This window comes from Danio rerio, chromosome 12 (assembly GCF_049306965.1).
Source record: "Danio rerio strain Tuebingen ecotype United States chromosome 12, GRCz12tu, whole genome shotgun sequence".
Classification (NCBI taxonomy): domain Eukaryota; kingdom Metazoa; phylum Chordata; class Actinopteri; order Cypriniformes; family Danionidae; genus Danio; species Danio rerio.
The window spans coordinates 20,967,735-20,985,614 of NC_133187.1; the positions used below are offsets into that span (position 1 = coordinate 20,967,735).

At 35.1% G+C, this 17,880-nt stretch overlaps 1 protein-coding gene across 1 annotated transcript; it reads left to right on the forward strand.

Annotated features, from left to right (window-relative positions):
• The first annotated feature begins 3,258 nt into the window (after window positions 1-3,258).
• On the forward strand, window positions 3,259-16,149 carry csnk1e (casein kinase 1, epsilon). Its single transcript, NM_212747.1, is given in 11 exon segments — window positions 3,259-3,490; window positions 3,969-4,065; window positions 4,156-4,266; window positions 4,348-4,496; window positions 7,018-7,246; window positions 7,341-7,511; window positions 7,588-7,736; window positions 7,828-8,026; window positions 12,879-13,015; window positions 13,219-13,288; window positions 15,412-16,149. Coding segments are annotated over 9 exon segments (1,254 nt in total). The 5' UTR covers window positions 3,259-3,490; window positions 3,969-3,989; the 3' UTR covers window positions 13,252-13,288; window positions 15,412-16,149.
• The last annotated feature ends 1,731 nt before the right edge of the window (window positions 16,150-17,880 follow it).

The window sequence follows — 17,880 nt, forward strand, 5'->3', positions numbered from 1 at the left end:
TGTTTTACATGTTATAGCACAGATCGATTAACGTCATTGTGTCATCATGCTATCCACATTTCCTCCAGTTTCATGTCACTTTGTAATTTTCAAGCTACAGTTTGGCACTTTCACTTAGGAACATTAGTGTGTTGTTTTAATGGATATTGATACTGCATGCCAAAGGGGAGAGAAAAACAACACAGCCATTTGTGTATAGACTATCCTGTAGCAAACTGCGGTGAAAAGTTCTACTCGACAGTAACATGTCTGTACTGCACTTCAATACTGCGACTAAAATCGGCATAGTTTTCATGTCTTTATTCCATTTCTGTATAGTACAATTATCGCCTTAATCGGATTAAATCAGCCATAAATAGCTGTTTACATGATAGTCTCTTAATCAGAGAATTGTCTTAATCGCATTAAAATCAGATTATCGGTGTCCATGTAAATGTACTCAATGAGGATGTATTCAGAGATTCAACATAAAGAGGCAGTGCACACAAGAAGTGCTAATTAAACAAAGGAACTCTGTTAGTGCTGGGAGAATTACGTGATAGAGTTTGGAGGTTAAGTGGTGTTTGGTGTCCAAAGAGAGAAGAGTGTTTTTGCAGGTGCTTTATCAAGCCCACTCGCCTGTTTGAAGCACACTTCACAAATGCACAATGTTTTTTTTTTTTTTTTAAAGAAAATAGAGGGATTTGAAAGAAAGTGTCTCTTGCAGAACCAGTGCAATTGTCAGTTAAAGTATCAGAAGGAAGAGTGTGACTTCTACAGGTGGATTGTCAACCCCACTCACCTGTGTGAGCTACACTCAGAACTGCATAGAGTTCGATTTGCATGATGCTTTCAGGTTTTGGTGTGGTGGGGAGGAGGGAAAAGATTATATTTCGAAGGGGTGTAAGGTGATTGGCTTTGAGAGCTCTAAGAGCTTGTGGGAAGAATCTGTTGAGTAGTCTATTCGAGCTGGCTCTAATACTCTGAAACTGTTTTCTGAGGCAAGAGCTGGAGGAAGCTATTAAGTGCTTAAAGATTTTAGACTAGTGGTTTTCAGCCTTTTTGACTTCCATTATACACAGAAGTATGTATGTGCATTACACATTTTAGTATTTTAGGTACTGTTTAGTACTGTTTTTAATAAACAGGCTGCCCTCTTTATATTTAAACACACAAACACAATGACAAATGAACTCGGCCAACTGTGTTAATAATAACAATAAGCAATATGATGTCAATCCAATCATGTATGAACGTTTTTTTCAGAAGATTTTTTGTGGAGGTAACCACTGTTTACGTAAGATGCCAAATTTGTTATTCCAGAATAAAGTCTGGATATGTTTATTAAAAAGGTGAAATACTAACAACGTGTCATATTTTTGGGTCAGACTGTCTATAAATCATTTTGTTGGAATGTACTATTTGTTGGTTGTCAGTTGATACTCATTACTACTGTTGCAACAATTTATTTTTAAATACATGATTGATTATGGCTTTAAAAATAGCCATAGATGCTGGTATATGCCAATAAAAGCAAGTAGACCAATACATGCAAATATTTGAAAGTCTTAATTTTAATTGTGTGTGTGAGAGAGAAAGTGAGAGAATCACTTTAAGAACAAAAGTTTTCTTAATAAACATCTTGTTTTTATTTATTAAAGTTTTTTAGATTCTATTTGTCTAATCACACTTTTCTGAATACCTAAATTTGCTGTGACAGTTGAAATTGGTTTCTCAAAGAGTGAAAATCTTGAGTTTTGATGAATTGTTTTGATGCTTGCATGCTTTTATGCTTTCATAAGTCATTTTGAGGTATTCTACTGGGTCTTGGAGCCCAGGGTTGAGAACCACCAATGAAGACTGACACAATTAAGTGTTATGAGCAACAATGTTCATTTATTTATTACCATCATTATTGCCTTGAAACGAAACTGAAAATCCTGACTTAACAGGCTGTCTATGAATAATATAAATAAAATAAAATATGCTTACAAGATAATGCAGAAATCCTGGAATGTAATTTTAGTCTCATGCAAAGAAAAGGGATAAATTCAAACTAGTCTTGCTCAGCTAAATCTTTTAAATATATGTGCATTTTTTCTTTCTTTTTAAAATATTTCTGAAATGATGTTTGTCAGAGCAAGGAAATCTTCACAGTATGTCTGATAATATTGTTTCTTCTGGTGAAACTATTATTTGTTTTATTTCGGCAAGAATAAAAGCAGTTTTTAATTTTTTAAGGCATTTTAAGATCAATATTATCATCCCCTTTAAGCTATATTTTTTCATCAGCCAACAGTACAAATCATCATTATACAATAACTTGTCTAATTACTGTAACCTGCCTAATTAACCTAGTTAAGCCTTTAAATTGCCCTTTAAGCTGAATACTACGATCTTGAAACATATCTAGTCAAATATTATATACTGTCATCATGGCAAAGATGAAATAAATCAGTTATTAGAAATGAGTTATTAAAACTATTTTAGAAAAGGTGTTGAAAAAAAATCATCTTTCAATTAAACAGAAATTGCGGCAAAATATTGGGGTGGGTGGGTGGTTATAATTTTGATTTGAACTATATATAGACAATATTTACAGCATAATTCAAGTACCTCTTTTGAGGACACCATGTTGGTGAATTGCAGAGTTTGTGAAAAACTTATCCATATTGCTCTAATCATAAGCTTTCTTTTTTTCACTGCTGTCTAATTTATTTTGTGTGGACAGGACTTTCAGCTGTGTGGATGGCATTGGGATGTTAGGTAACTTAACATTGCACTGGTTACCAACATTTTTAAAAATATCTTATTTTTGTGTTTAACAGAATAAAAAGAAACTCAAATGTTTGGTGAGACGCCTACAGTTTAATTTTTGAGTGAATAATCCGTTTAAGAATGACGTATTTCGCAATAAAGACTCACTGGCTGTAGATCATTCACGTCTACTTATCAAATCATTAAATATATGAAATATTAAAATCAATGGAACCATTTTAAAATAAAAAACAGAACCAGAGTAAGGCTTGGAGAATTATCTTTATTTTTAAATGCCAAATTCGTGTTTCCTCGTTGACGTAATTTTCTAGTGATTATATTTATGTTATTATAATGATATTTCTCTTCGCTGAGTGTTGTTGTGGGTCGCGTGCGTGTCGTGTGTACGAGCAGTGTGGACGGGAATGAGGCTGCGTACACACGTCAAGCGCGCTGCCCCTTGAAGTGATCCGGGTCCTTCCGCTAGTTTGTGAATGACATCATTTCTGTGAGAAGTGCGCTGCGATACAAACAAGGGAGGCTGCCGCTCGCTAGCCCGCTAATGCAAGTAGGTCAATCCTCGTGCTGAGAAATGAAATCGAGGATTTGAAAACCTGAGGAGGAAAAGCAGAGGTTGGGATTACATTTGTGATGAGACCTTTAAAAATTCGCTTGCACTCTTCGCTGTCCAGGGTCCTGTCTTACGAGCGCAAGCCTGTCAACCAGCCCCACTTTTCCACCACCCTCACGTTAGGTAAGAAAGATGTTTTAAAGGTCATTTCAGGACACGAGTGTTTAGATTCATTTAGCTGTACAGGATGGATGTTATCGTCACCTACGGTTTGTGAAAGCTCGGGATCAACGCGGTTTTGGGTGCGGCTGCTACAAAATTGGCTGAAAAACGCTGAAGACAGATTTCGTCTTGTGTGTTCAGCTGTGCGAACGACGTAAAACACCGACCCAAATGCTTCATGGATTAATAGATTGCGTATTTTATTGCTTTAGTTATATGATCTGCGATGCTGCTCGAGATTGAATATTAACCTGTTCGTTGCAAATGAACAGCAAACTGTGTTCGGATCACATCACATCACATGACTCAGATGTCAGATGTTAGATGCATGACTGCCAATGCAGCTTTTCTGAATGCTGCTGAAATGAACATTTGTGATTGTTAAAGTAGATATTAGTGTATTTATCTGCATCATATTAATGTCTTGCATGATTTTAAGGCTGACTCTGAGGAAGAAATCATGGAGTTGCGTGTTGGAAGTAAATATCGCCTCGGGCGAAAGATCGGAAGTGGCTCCTTTGGTGATATTTACTTGGGTAAAACCTGTTATTTACTTGAAATGGCTGCTGATATAGGTTTCAAGAGGTTTTTTGTGTGCTCATGCTGTAAAAAATCACACCTTGCAGGTGCAAACATCACATCTGGAGAAGAGGTAGCCATTAAGTTGGAGAGCGTGAAGACTAAACATCCACAATTACATATTGAGAGCAAGTTTTATAAGATGATGCAGGGTGGAGGTGAGAGAAGATCCCACTGTTTTCCTTCACGATACTGAGAATTGGTTTGAGAAATGTGTTTTTAATTTTCCCTAATTGCAGTGGGTATTCCCTCCATCAAATGGTGTGGTGCTGAAGGGGACTATAATGTCATGGTGATGGAGCTCCTGGGTCCGAGCTTGGAGGACCTGTTCAACTTCTGCTCAAGGAAATTTACACTTAAAACTGTCCTGCTGCTGGCAGACCAGATGGTATTTGCTTTGAAAATGTATTTGCTTTGTTTAATTTTGGAGTTAGTTATCTGAAAGAATATCTCGACCTGCACCAGTTTGCTACAGATGTGATGTATTGTGTCTTACGTGCGATTACTTTTGTAAGTCAGAAAAGTTGGTGGGTAAAATGGGCAAAATCCTGTAGATTTATATTAAATGAGACTTTTTATTTTGTGTCACAACAAAATAACAACTATATAATACCATGGCAGCCAGCTTCAATGCCTTTTGGTCAATTGCAAGTTTTCACTATTCATTCATTCATTTTCTTGTCGGCTTAGTCCCCTTATTAATCCGGGGTCACCATGGAATGAACCGCTATCTTGTCCAGTAAGTTTTTACGCAGCGAATGCCCTTCCAGCCGCAACTCATCTCTGGGAAACACACACACAACGGACAATTTTAGCTTACCCAATTCACCTGTACCGCATGTCTTTGGACTGTGGGGGAAACCGGAGCACCCAGAGGAAACCCACGCGAATGCAGGGAGAACATGCAAACTCCACACAGAAACGCCAACTGAGCCGAGACTCAAACCAGCAACCCAGCGACCTTCTTGCTGTGAGGCGACAGCACTACCTACTGCGCCACTGCCTCGCCCAAGTTTTCACTATATAAAACATAATTGATGAAGGTGTAACTGTTCACAAAAACAATGGATTATGCACCTTGGTTTTGAAATTCGGTAGATTTACACAACAATTGATTGATTACAAGAGATGTTCATGATGTTTGAAATCACTTAGCCTCATCAAACAGTGGAAGAAATTGTGTAAAAGGTAAATAATTGTAGTAGAATAGACAAAATGTGAAAGACTATGTTTTATTGTTTTTGTTAGGAACAAAACAGAGTACTGTGATGACTGGATTGGAGGTGCGATGCACAGCTTTTAATGAAATTTTTTGTTCACACATCAGCTTAGATTGAAAGACCAGTATCAAGATATAGGGAAATATTGATTCATTAAAAGAAGTATATTACCAGGTTGCAACTGGAAGGGCATCCATTGTGTAAAACATATGCTGGTTAAGTTGTCAGCTGGATGAGTTGTCAGTTCAGTTCATGGCGACTCCTGATAAATCAGGGACTAAGCCGAATAAAAATAATTGAATGAATGAAAAATGAATATGCATAATCTGTATTACTTTGATAAACATTTAATGAACGGAAAGACACATATCATAGCATAACTGGTGCATGATGCAATGATACATGTATAAAATACTATAAAACTGATTATTAAATGTCTGGCTGCAGAAATAATGTTTTCAGGGTTCCCGTGAGTCATGGATCTGCAATATCATGGGGAAAAGTCTAGTCCATACTTTGGAAGTCAGAGAATTTTATTTTATTATTTTATTTGTCCAAGTCCTAGAATATCAATAAACTTAGTTTCTCAGTTTAAATTTTACTTTGCTTTTATTAAAATGAACCTTTTTTGTGTGTTTCTTTTATGTTTTTGCCTATTCATATTTTTCCTATTTTTCAGTTCCTATTTATTCCTTTTGCACTTGTCAATGGGGAATCACTTAAGTCAAATGTTGTCACCAGGCTGTATATTGGGTAAAATCTTGGTCATACAGGTGAAAAAGGGGTTAGTAGCCATAATATTAGCTAGCTAGTTCTTAACTATATCATTCTGAAGTGTAGCCTATATTAGGTAACATATACATTGTCATTGACAGAATTAAAAATGTAACTAATTGGTAGGCCCAGACAGAATCTGTGGACATGTTTTGCTATTTCTGCTGAGAATTTTGATTAAAAAATTAGCAGATTTATGCAGAATCATTTTGGGAGTATCATAACTAAAAACTTAATATATGAAATTAAAAAAAATATTAGCTTTTTAACTTTTATTTAATGGTTACAATGCATTTCCATCTATAGATTCACAAATTTGGTAAACAAAGCAAGTCTATCATATAAAATCACTTTACAAAATGTATTGTAAATAAATCAAGTGAACACTTTCATATTAGTCAATATTATTACTTAAATTAATTTAAAAACTGAATAGATATAAATTTACACAAGTAAATAAATAGACTCAACGATGGTCTAAAAATCTGTGCATTTCTCCGCATGCAGATTCTGTGTGGGCCTACTCATTAGTAGTTTCCAGCTAATTACTATTAACTTCTACCATTTTTTTAACCTCTGCCACTTGTTTAAATTATTTAAACTCCTAGATTTGTCTAAAGGAATCACTGATTAATGTTATAGACTAATTGAAAAGATTGACAAGGCCTTTGAGTTTAATACAGCAATTCAATCTAATTTTTATAGTGTAGCTTTGTTTGGGGTTTTAGCATCAGAATCCTGAACAGATATGATGTGACACCTTGATAAAAGAAAAAGGTTCCTTTTTGGCTGCTCTGTGCTTATTATAGGTCATCAAAATTCAGAGTTTTAGTCAGGAATTTGACATTTAGCTTAGAATGGGAACCCTGCTATTTGCTTTTGTTGCCTAATTTGTTTGATGGTTATTCATTCCAGATTAGCCGAATTGAGTACATCCACTCCAAGAACTTTATTCACAGAGACATTAAACCAGATAATTTCCTGATGGGGCTTGGCAAGAAGGGAAACCTAGTCTACATCATAGACTTCGGCTTGGCCAAAAAGTACCGTGACGCCCGCACACATCAGCACATTCCCTACCGTGAGAATAAGAACCTGACTGGCACTGCCCGCTACGCCTCCATTAACACTCATTTGGGCATTGGTAAGGTCACTCGAAGGCCACTAAAATTCTTCCTTCTGGTAAAAAATTGACTCTTTATTTTGGGTTAGTCTAAATTTACCTTGTGCTTCCACAGAGCAATCTCGACGGGATGATCTCGAATCCCTTGGCTATGTACTTATGTACTTCAACTTGGGTTCTCTTCCCTGGCAAGGCCTAAAAGCAGCCACTAAAAGACAGAAGTATGAGCGAATCAGTGAAAAAAAGATGTCAACCCCCATTGAGGTTCTTTGCAAGGGCTTTCCATGTAAGTTTGACTATAAAATGAATCAAATAAATCGAAACGTAATGTCTCATTTAACACTTTATTTCTATGTTTCTAGCGGAATTTTCAACCTACATGAACTTCTGCCGCTCACTCCGATTCGATGACAAGCCTGACTACTCCTACTTGAGACAGCTGTTCAGGAACCTTTTCCACAGACAGGGATTTTCCTACGACTATGTGTTTGACTGGAACATGCTGAAATTTGTATGCTCTTTAAACAATGCATTATTTAAAGCAGCGCAGTTCAAATCTGCATTCGTTTGCTCACGTTGTGGCTTTTTTGTATCTGTGTCAGGGCTCTAGCAGAACAGCTGAGGAGAAAGAGAAGGAGCAGAGAGGAGAGGGAGAAGAGAGGGATGAGAGGACTGGAGGTGGACCGCCGGGTTCTGCGGCTCGTGCTTTGCCCTCTGGCCCAAACCTCCCAGCTCCTAACAGGGTCCGCAATGGCCCAGACCCTCCCAGCTCCACACCTGCCTCCCGTGTACCTCAGTCTGGTGAGTCTCAAGGATAACTCGTATTGAATCCAATGCAAACAGACGCATGCAGTGATGTGGATTTCTGTATCTTCTGATGTTAGTTGGATGCCCTGTGTTTATAACATGTCTTATAATATGCTTAATAATATTGTGCAGTGCTGTAAAGTGGACATCACGGAGCTGCTGTGTGAATATGCAGGGTGATGAATTGCTTTTGAATGCGCAGTACTTTACTTGCACTTTCGCTTCTGAAAAATGCAATCACACATACTCTGCGTATATAGAGGTTGTTGCTAGATCAAATACAGTTGCGGCTTTAAGTTAACGAGAATTATATAAATAATTTATTAATTATTATTTCTCATTTATTGTATTTTATTAACGTCTACCCCAACCCTAAACCCAACTGTCACTGTAATGCAAAAACAGTAGTTGCACCGAGTATGTTATTTATTAAATTACCCAATAAATTATATTTTATTAATGCCTACGCCTCCCACCCCCCAACACTAAAACCAACCGTCACAGTACTGTAAAAATATTAATTATTGTTACGCAGTGTTACAAAAATGATGCTATATAGATGACTGCGTATTTGCAGCTGTATCTTATTTAGACTTTACCGTATATAGGAAGCTTTGGTACTGACTGCATATTTTACTAAATAACTTAACTCGCTTTATTTGTTATGGCTGAACACCACATAAAAAAACACAGTGGTACACATGCTATATTGACTGACTCTTCATTTATACATCACGCTGGATTTAAGGGTCTAAAAATTGCAAAATCTTGAGTTTTCAGTTATTGTGCTTACAGTACATGTGGATTAAAGGGATAGTTCACTCAAAAATGCAAACTCTGCCATTATTTACTCAGCCTTTACTTGCTTCAAACCTGTTTGACTTTCTTTTCTCTGTTAAACACAAAGCAACCAGCAGCCATTGACTTCCATAGTATTTTTTTGTTCCTACTATTGATGTCAATGGCTGCTTTTTTCTATTTTTCTTTAGAATATCTATTTTTTTTTGTTGAGAAATACATAAAACTTTAAAATAATTTCAGTGAGTAAATGGTGAAGGATACATTTTTTGTGAATTATCCCTTTAATATCATCAGCACTGCATAAGTGAGGGATTTCATGTAGCGGTGGGGTGCGTGGCGCAGCATTCTTCAGCTTCTATGTGTGCAAACTATTGTATTACATAGTTACATAGTGTATCATACAGTAACATCGACAGCTTTAAACAAACTCAACTCTTGATTCAAGGTAAATTATTTAGGTTTTTAAAACAGCTAAAGTTGATCAAACTAAAATATGAAACTATTACATATTCATTTTATTGTTTTAAAATTATACATGGCAAGTGAATAATATTTACTGTAGGAAGATTATAAATTATAATTAAAAGATTTTGTAAATATTTGTTCATTTGTTCCTCCTTCCTTCTATCTTATTGTTAGCTGGCTGAAAACATACCTGTACACTAGTGATGGCCAGTAATATCCTGCTGCAGAGGCCACACTAGATTCAGACTACTTAATCCAGATTTCCAAGTGGGAGAGACTTCCACCAGAAGCAGGCTGGTTATGGCTAGAAGTGTAGCCTACATCTGCGACTAATCAGAATGTGCACATACTGTACGTCATTTTTGTGATTCAGTACAATAATAAAACAGTTTTTTCATTACTGTAAGGGGTATGTTTAGGGTTGAAGTAGGTGTGAATGTTAGCTAAACACAATAGGTTGAAGAAACATAACCTAAATATCTCATCACCTACAGTAAAAAAAATGGTATGGTTAATTTTATCGATCAAAATGAATATCAATACAAAAATCGAATTAATTATCAGTAGTATTTTGTGTATTGTAATTAATAACTACATATAATTTATGTTGACATTCTTGGAATAGCTTATTTAACTATACAAATTCGTGACTGATACATCCCGTATATGGTATGCCCGGTCTGGATCTAATGGCCTGAAACGTGTGTGGGTGTGCGAGCTTTGCAGCTGAATGTATCTTGTGATGATTCGAAACCTTTATGTTTCTTTTTTTTTCAGTAGCAGGGTCACATGATGTCAATATTGGGTATTTGTTACATCATAACTGTTTTCAAACTTATTGAAAATTCAAACTTTCGTGAAATCTACATGAATTGTGCGAATTCGCTCAGATCGCCCCGGTGGCAAATCACTGAACTGGTTTCATTGGTTTTACCAGTTTTAAATAGTTTGCATACATTTTAATGAGGCGTTTGTAAAATAAATAGGAACAACATTAGGTATTAGTCTCTTGTTGTACTGTTTAGCAGAGCCCACCATTTAATAAACTATATATAAGCCTTGAAAATAAACATAGTATTTAGACACTTAATACCTACTGATTTTAAATGATTAGCTATGTGGATTTGTAAATTATCATTTAAATTTAAAGTTTGCAATATGTTTAAATAAAAAAACTAATGCAATCTAATTTGCTTGAATGTTTTTTTTACTTACACCATTTTGACCACCAGGCGGTGTTTCGGATGCTTCAAAACAGTCATTCGTTTTGAGAAGCAAGTGATTATTTTCTCTTATCAATACTGCACACTACAGGATATAACCGATCCTTGTGCTAGTCCTGTTGGCCGTTTTTTTGCTGATCATCAACATGATCGAATGGAGATTTGTTGAGCTATAGTGATACTATAATGCTCTCTCACTTTCCTTTGACTTAGTCCCAGATTTAATAGGGGTAGCCACAGCTGCGTGAACCACCCATTATAATGCTGTACATGCTTTAAAAGAGATTGTCTTTGTCATTTGCTGTCTATTGATGTGGTATGAATTTGCATTATTTAGGAAAAATACCAGTTCTGATTTCTTTAACCCTTCCCTTTGGCCATTGAAAGAGAGTGAAGGGGAAGGGTTTCAAAAGTACCCCTAAGAAATGGGACACCATTACAACACCTGCACATGCCATCATATTCACCGCAAGCTATTACGTCATGAATTCAAGCATGGCGACTGCTTTAGTTATTCCAGTTGTGTTATGGTTTTAGTATTTATCTTCAGGAAATCACTAAAGGCAACGATATCATGTTATCATAACAAGATAATTTGGCAATATGCTCCTAACTGTACTGTGCATTTACACTGTGGCCATAATCATCTATTTAATCACTAGAAAACAACATTAACTTTATACCGGATACTGTAAAAAGCTCATTTCCAGTCACTAGACTTCTCTGTCAGGGTATTCGAGTATCATCAAGTGACAAATTTAAAAATTTGTTGTGGGACCCGTATGCAGCTGTTATTATGGATTAAAGACTTTTTTTAAAGCATCACCATAAAACCCAAACCCTGTTATGAATGTATTAAAACATATGCATGTTTGTTGTAAAAAGTCATAATAATTCCGAAAATACCTACATTTGTGCATCTCCTTATAAAGGGCTAAGGGCTAGATTTGGGATTGAGCATTCGTCACAATAATATCAATCCAAACCTATAAGAAATTTTAGATCTCTCTTCAGATTACAAAATTAATTAAAAAAAATTAAATAAATACACAAAGTAATATATATATATATATATATAAATTTTTTCCATTCATTTGATAGTCTATTTACCTAAATATCTGATGCTTACATTTTTAAATATATATCAGTCAAGCAGTTTAATCCATGTCTTCTAAAGAGACAGGACCACATTATATGATGAACATATTTAACACCTTTAACAAGGGCTGTGTGATTAATCAAAATCGAGATGTTGTGATTATCTAATCGCAAGAGGCTGTGATATAATATATATATTATTTAACTTTCCCCACCCGGAGCAAATGCGTGACTGCCATCTTACTAGCCAATTAAGTGAGCACACTTTCATTCTGCCCAATCAGAATTGTGCAACCGAACTATGCCCACAATAAAACAAACAAACAAACAAATAAACAAACAGGAAAGCGCGAACGAGTGGGATGATGGCATCTCCTGCTAATGAACTAATTAATATGGAAGAAAAACAGCACGTCAGTAATATGGGAATATCTTGGTTTCAAAGTCACAGACACAAAACAAAACCAAGTAATTTGTAAGAGCTGTTGCAGAACGAGTAAATACAACAACCAGCACCTAAAAAAGCACCACAGGAAGAGCGTCTTGCTTAAAAGTCAGCTACAACTGTCAGTGACACTCAATCTAGTAGCAAGCAACAGCAAAGTACAATATCAGAAATATTTGCTAATATAAGTTGATATCTTTTAAGTTCCTTTTTTAACTAACACTCGCTGCACTTTATCCGTTAGAAGCTTCAATACAGATTGAGCTGAAGCTTGACTACAAAATTAAATCGCAAATCAAATCGAAATCGCAATATCTGTCAAAAAATTTGATGATTTCCCCAAATCGCACAGCCCTACCTTTAACCATCAAAGCTTGACACACACTGTACACTGAGACACACATGAATGTACCTAATTTTTCCCTTCTCATTGGAGCATTAGTGAGCAGATTTAAAAGGTCAATTAATTCTGTCTATCATAAATTCAGGATTTCTGTGGTCTTAGAGTGTCAGGGTATCAGGTGAATACACTTTCAATGGACAGACAGATATCTCTCAGTTTTCAAATGATCTTCATTTGTGTCCTGTAAAGAAACAAAGGTCTTCTGTGTTTGAAGTGAAATTAGGGTGAGTTTTAGAGTGAAGCCACTCTTTAACGATGACTGGGGTTGTTATTGATGTCTGTTCTATTTATAAGCCGGTTATTTCTGAAGTATGTGGTTCATCTTCCTTATGAAAGCATATCCTCGTGACCTTCTGTGCTGTTAGTATCTGAAATCTGCACACACAGCCTACTTGTTGTTTTGTCTTTTAGGAAACGCATCGCCGAGAGCAGGCCGAGGAGCCGAGCGGGAAAGGAGAGTGTGTTTACGGCTGCACCGCGGCGCTCCTGCCAACGCCTCCCCTGATCTCCCACTCCGTCATGATCAGATCCGCATCACTCCCCCACAGGTCTCCATTCACACAATGCTGCTTTGCTTAAAGGGATAGTTCACCAAAAAAAAAACTCACTTTAGTTCAATCAAAAAAAGAGTTTGAGTTTCTTATGTTTGAAGACAGAATGTTGGAAGACAAACAGTTGATGGTATTTAATGACATTCATAAATGGAAAATAACTACTTTTGTTCAAACCTCTCTCTGTCTCTCTCACACAGGTCAGCGTTCCATTCGAACACATGGGGAAATGAGCTCTGCAACATCTCTGTCATTTACTGTTTTTAGGCGGTTAGTTATTATTATTTATCTATTTGTTTTTATTTATTTATATATTTTAACAAAAATGCAGTTACTTGAAAACACATCTTGTATGATGAGAATGTTTTTTTTTATCAATATATACACAGTTGAAGTCAAAATGGTTAGTTTTTATCTCTTTCAAATATTTCCCAAATTATATTCAACAATCAAGGTATTTTTCACAGTATTTCCTTTAATATTTTGTCTTCTGGAGAAAGTTTTATTTGATTCATTTCATCAAGAATAAAAACAGTTTTTATTTTTTTAACCATCTTAAGGTCAGTATTATTACCTCCTTAAGCTATATTTTTTTCCATCGCCTACAGGGCAAACCATCGTTATACAATAGCTTGCCAAATTAACCAATTAACCGAGTTTTAAATATCACTTTAAGCTGAATATTAGTATCTTGCAAATTTTCTTGTAAAATATAATGTATTGTCATCATGGCGATGATAAAATAAATTATTAAATTTATGATTAGAAAATAGTTATTAAAATTATTATGTTTAGAAAATTTAAATTAGAAATTGTTATGTGTTGAAAAAATCTGTCAGTAAAACAGAATTCATACATGCACACACACATACTGAAATTTAGCAATGGTTGGTTCACATTATTTCAGATAATATTCCTTTTTCTGCAGTCTTATTTCTTTTTGTTTGAAATGAATAAAATCAGTTTAAAAACAATTGAAGGTCAGTGTCATTAGGCTCCTTAGGCTACAGTATATAAACCACTGTTATCCAATGAATTAACCTAGTTAAGCCTTTAAATGGCACTTTATGCGCATTAATAGGATCTTGCAAAATATCTAGTGAAATAATATGTACTATGATCACAACAAAAACAAAAGAAATGAATTATAATAGAAATAGAAACAGAAATGTGTTTAAAACTTGGGAAATATTTTTTAAAAAGATTTTCAATTTAACAGAGGGGCTAATGATTTTGACTTCAACTATATATACAGTGCCTATAGAAGATCATCATACCCTGTGAAAATCTATACCTTTACTCGCATTACAGCCTTAAGACCAAACGATCTTTCGGATTAAGTTGTAGAGAGGCACAGGTTAGGAGAAGGCTACAAAAACATTTCAAAGTTATTTGGAATATGATTATAATGAATAAAGTTATTATTTAAAAGGGCAATGGTGATTTTTCTATGAGCACTATATATTTTTATTTTAAATAGTAGTTATATTTCATAATATCATTGTTGTCTTTTTTAAAGGGCACCTATTTTACCTCTTTTAAAAGATGTAACATAAGCCTTTGGTGTCTGTATAGTTTCAGCTCAAAACAACCACCAGGTAATTCATTGTAGTCTCCAGAATCTGCGCCTTTTGGTGTCTTGAGTACAGTCTGTAGTGTGTCTGTTTCTCATCATGCGCTACATCAGATAAACAGCAGTCAGTGACAGAGACAGACATGAATGAAGCTGAAATGTAGCTCAGTAGTCAAAAATAACAAGTAAGTTAATTTTTGGTGGAGTTTATTCAAGCCTTTCTGAAATGATGAGTCACACACAAATGCCGTTTGCAGTGCACACCAAGGTACACACACACTGACATATTAGCATTTACTGACACCATGTGGCCGTGGTGATTATAGGGGTTAAGAATTACATAGCGATTTTATTGTCTTTATTACCAACATGCTCTGTTTTAAAAATGTTTTTAAACTAATAAAATGTATAAAAATCACAGAGAGTTGTTGTAACAAATATTTTAATCTCAGTTTATTTATTAACATTACAGAAATGATAGGAACATAGCGCCTTTTAATTCAGTGGGCGGGGAAAACCGTACTCCTACATCACGTTGTGGTGGGTTTCAAAATCACTGGAGTTTGGGTCCTATTTTAACATCAGGAAATTTCAATAAAGAGACTTATTGTCTTTCTATTACTTTAATATGACTGTGGACACACTATACCCACACACAGTTCTGTTCAAACAGCTTACCCAAGTTGATTTTCATTATAGATGCTCTTTAAAGAACACAGCCTTGATGAGCAAAAGAGACTTATTTCAGAAACAATATAAAGTTCCCACGTTCTGTTTTTTCCACTCATACTAATGTAAATGATTTTTCTTTATTTTACAGGATTACAACTGACAACTCCCCTAAAACATTTATATTCATCTTTCTATGTAAAACGGGAGTGTGACACAGAGGCAAGAAGCAGAAGGCAAGAAACCACATTTTTGTAATGGACAAAGTGCTCCCCCGTCCTCACGCACTGCAGGTTGAAGAGACATGGCAGATACAGACGCATGTGGACAGTGGATACGAGGATCACGAGACTCTCGCGAAGTGGAAAAGAGAATTTCTACCGACAGCCTGGTGAAGGTTATTCTGGTTGTTCTCTGTTTTGTCTGAAATGCTGGGAAAAAAACGAAGGACTTGCTTGTTGGACTGTAAAGTTTCAAATGAATATTGATAGAATGTAACAAATGTATCCCTCGCACTGTTACTTTAACACACAGAAAGTGTTGTATGTTGACACCTTACTGACGTATGAGGTTTTTCGTGGAACCGTCTTTACATGTTAAATATTAAATATGCAAAAGTAACCAATTTCCCAGAATGTTGTTTCCAGTCGAACTGGTGTTTGGACTGCAGACGTCACTCGATGAATGTGTCATGATTGTGCATTGGAGGTATTGTTGTCAGCATCGGCCATAGTAAACTAACCTAAAGATCAATTTGAGCATTAATATTAAAGGCCTGAATTCTACTCAAAGCCAAACAATGTGGTGGACTGAAACTTTTAAGTGGAGACTCCTGCATTGACATTAGCCATGACAACCTCATTTATAAATAAACACACATATCAAAGTACAAGTGTTTCGGCTTGTTGAGCTTGGGCATCTTTTTTGTTTAGTCAATTTATTTAAACATTTATTTATTATGTTTAGTGTGTTTGTTTTAATTTAGTTTTGTTTTAGAATTGCATATGGCCAAATCTGTTTACTAGTATTCTAGTGTTTTTTATTTTAGTTTAAGGATTATTAATAATTAATTATCAAGACTGGGTTGTCTTACAAGTCAATTTATTCCTTTTCCTTTGACTTAGTCCCTATATTCATCAGGGGTCGCCACAGCGGAATGAACTGCCAACTTATCCAGCATATGTTTTACGCAGTGAACGCCCTTCGAGCAACAACTCAGCACTGAGAAACATCCATACACACTCAGTCACACACACACTAAAGCCAATTCACTTATAGCGCATGTTTTTGGACTTGTGGGGGAAACCGAAGCACCTGGAGAAAACCCACGCCAACACAGGGAGAACAGCTGGGACACAAACTGGTGTCCTTGATGTGAGGCAACAGTGTTAACCACTGAGCCACCATGTCGTCCCCTTACAAGTCAATATTAGATTCAATTTATACAATGGGTAAACACAAGAAGCACATTCAGAATAAAACTGATATTTTAATAAGTAATAATGCAATACTTATTGCATTAAATAAATGAATAAATAACAAAATTACAGTTAATCATATGGCGCACAGTTTTATGCAAACAAAATTCAACTACAAATAAATGATAATTTCATGAGTTAAAACTACAAAGTATTTAATATAACAATATAATTCTAACACATTAACCTTTTACCTGCCTGCTGTACCAAATGGATGACCATTTTTGGACTGTAATCCTGTTGCACTATTACACTTGATTTTGTTTGTATTGTTAAAAAATAACAAGAAAACATGTTAAATGAGAATCTGGAATATTTTATGGCGTTCTTCAAAAAAATAAAGATGATTTAGTATTCAGAAATGTTTTATTTGATTATGTTTTAAATAATTTGGTCCTACACTTCGTATTTTCAGATTTTTCATATCATGTCTAATAATTCTGGTACTTTTACCATAAACTGACATATCTAGGTAAGGGTTGATATTTAAGAAATTATGGGATGTGTTGAAAAATAATGCATTAAGTTAATTATCGACAGTAGGAGTTAAGAAATGCATTTTTCTTTTCTTGGTGGGGCCGTTAAAGGGTTGAAAAAAAAACGTTCAGTGTTGCATAAGTTATAAAAAGATTTTTTTTATTATGCTTTAAACAACACATACACAACAATATAGTAAACAAAACAATGCCAGGGTGATAGAAGGTAACAGCATAAATGAATTAATAAATGAATAAATAACACAAAAAAACAAGAGTAAAATTAAATAAAATTCTTGCAATTACAAAAAAGCAGGACCTTTACATTAGTCAAAACTTTTGAAAGCAGAGCACAATAATGGCCTTTCTATATTAGCACTCTGCTGAACAGTACAAAAGTAATTTTCAGTTCCTTATAAAACTTTGTTGGGCATTTTACACATATGAATATGAAACTTAATCTACAAAATAAATAGATTAATAACAAAAACTTAATTATTCAAATTATCATAATCAAAATATCCAGAAAATTACATTTTCAAAATGCAAATTAAAATTAAAGAGCACGTTTTTGTTAAAGACAGAAGCATCATACCAAAGCCTTTTAACATAACCACAGAGCCAAAAGACGTGAGGTAGGCTAGTTTCCAAATGCAAAGAACTAAA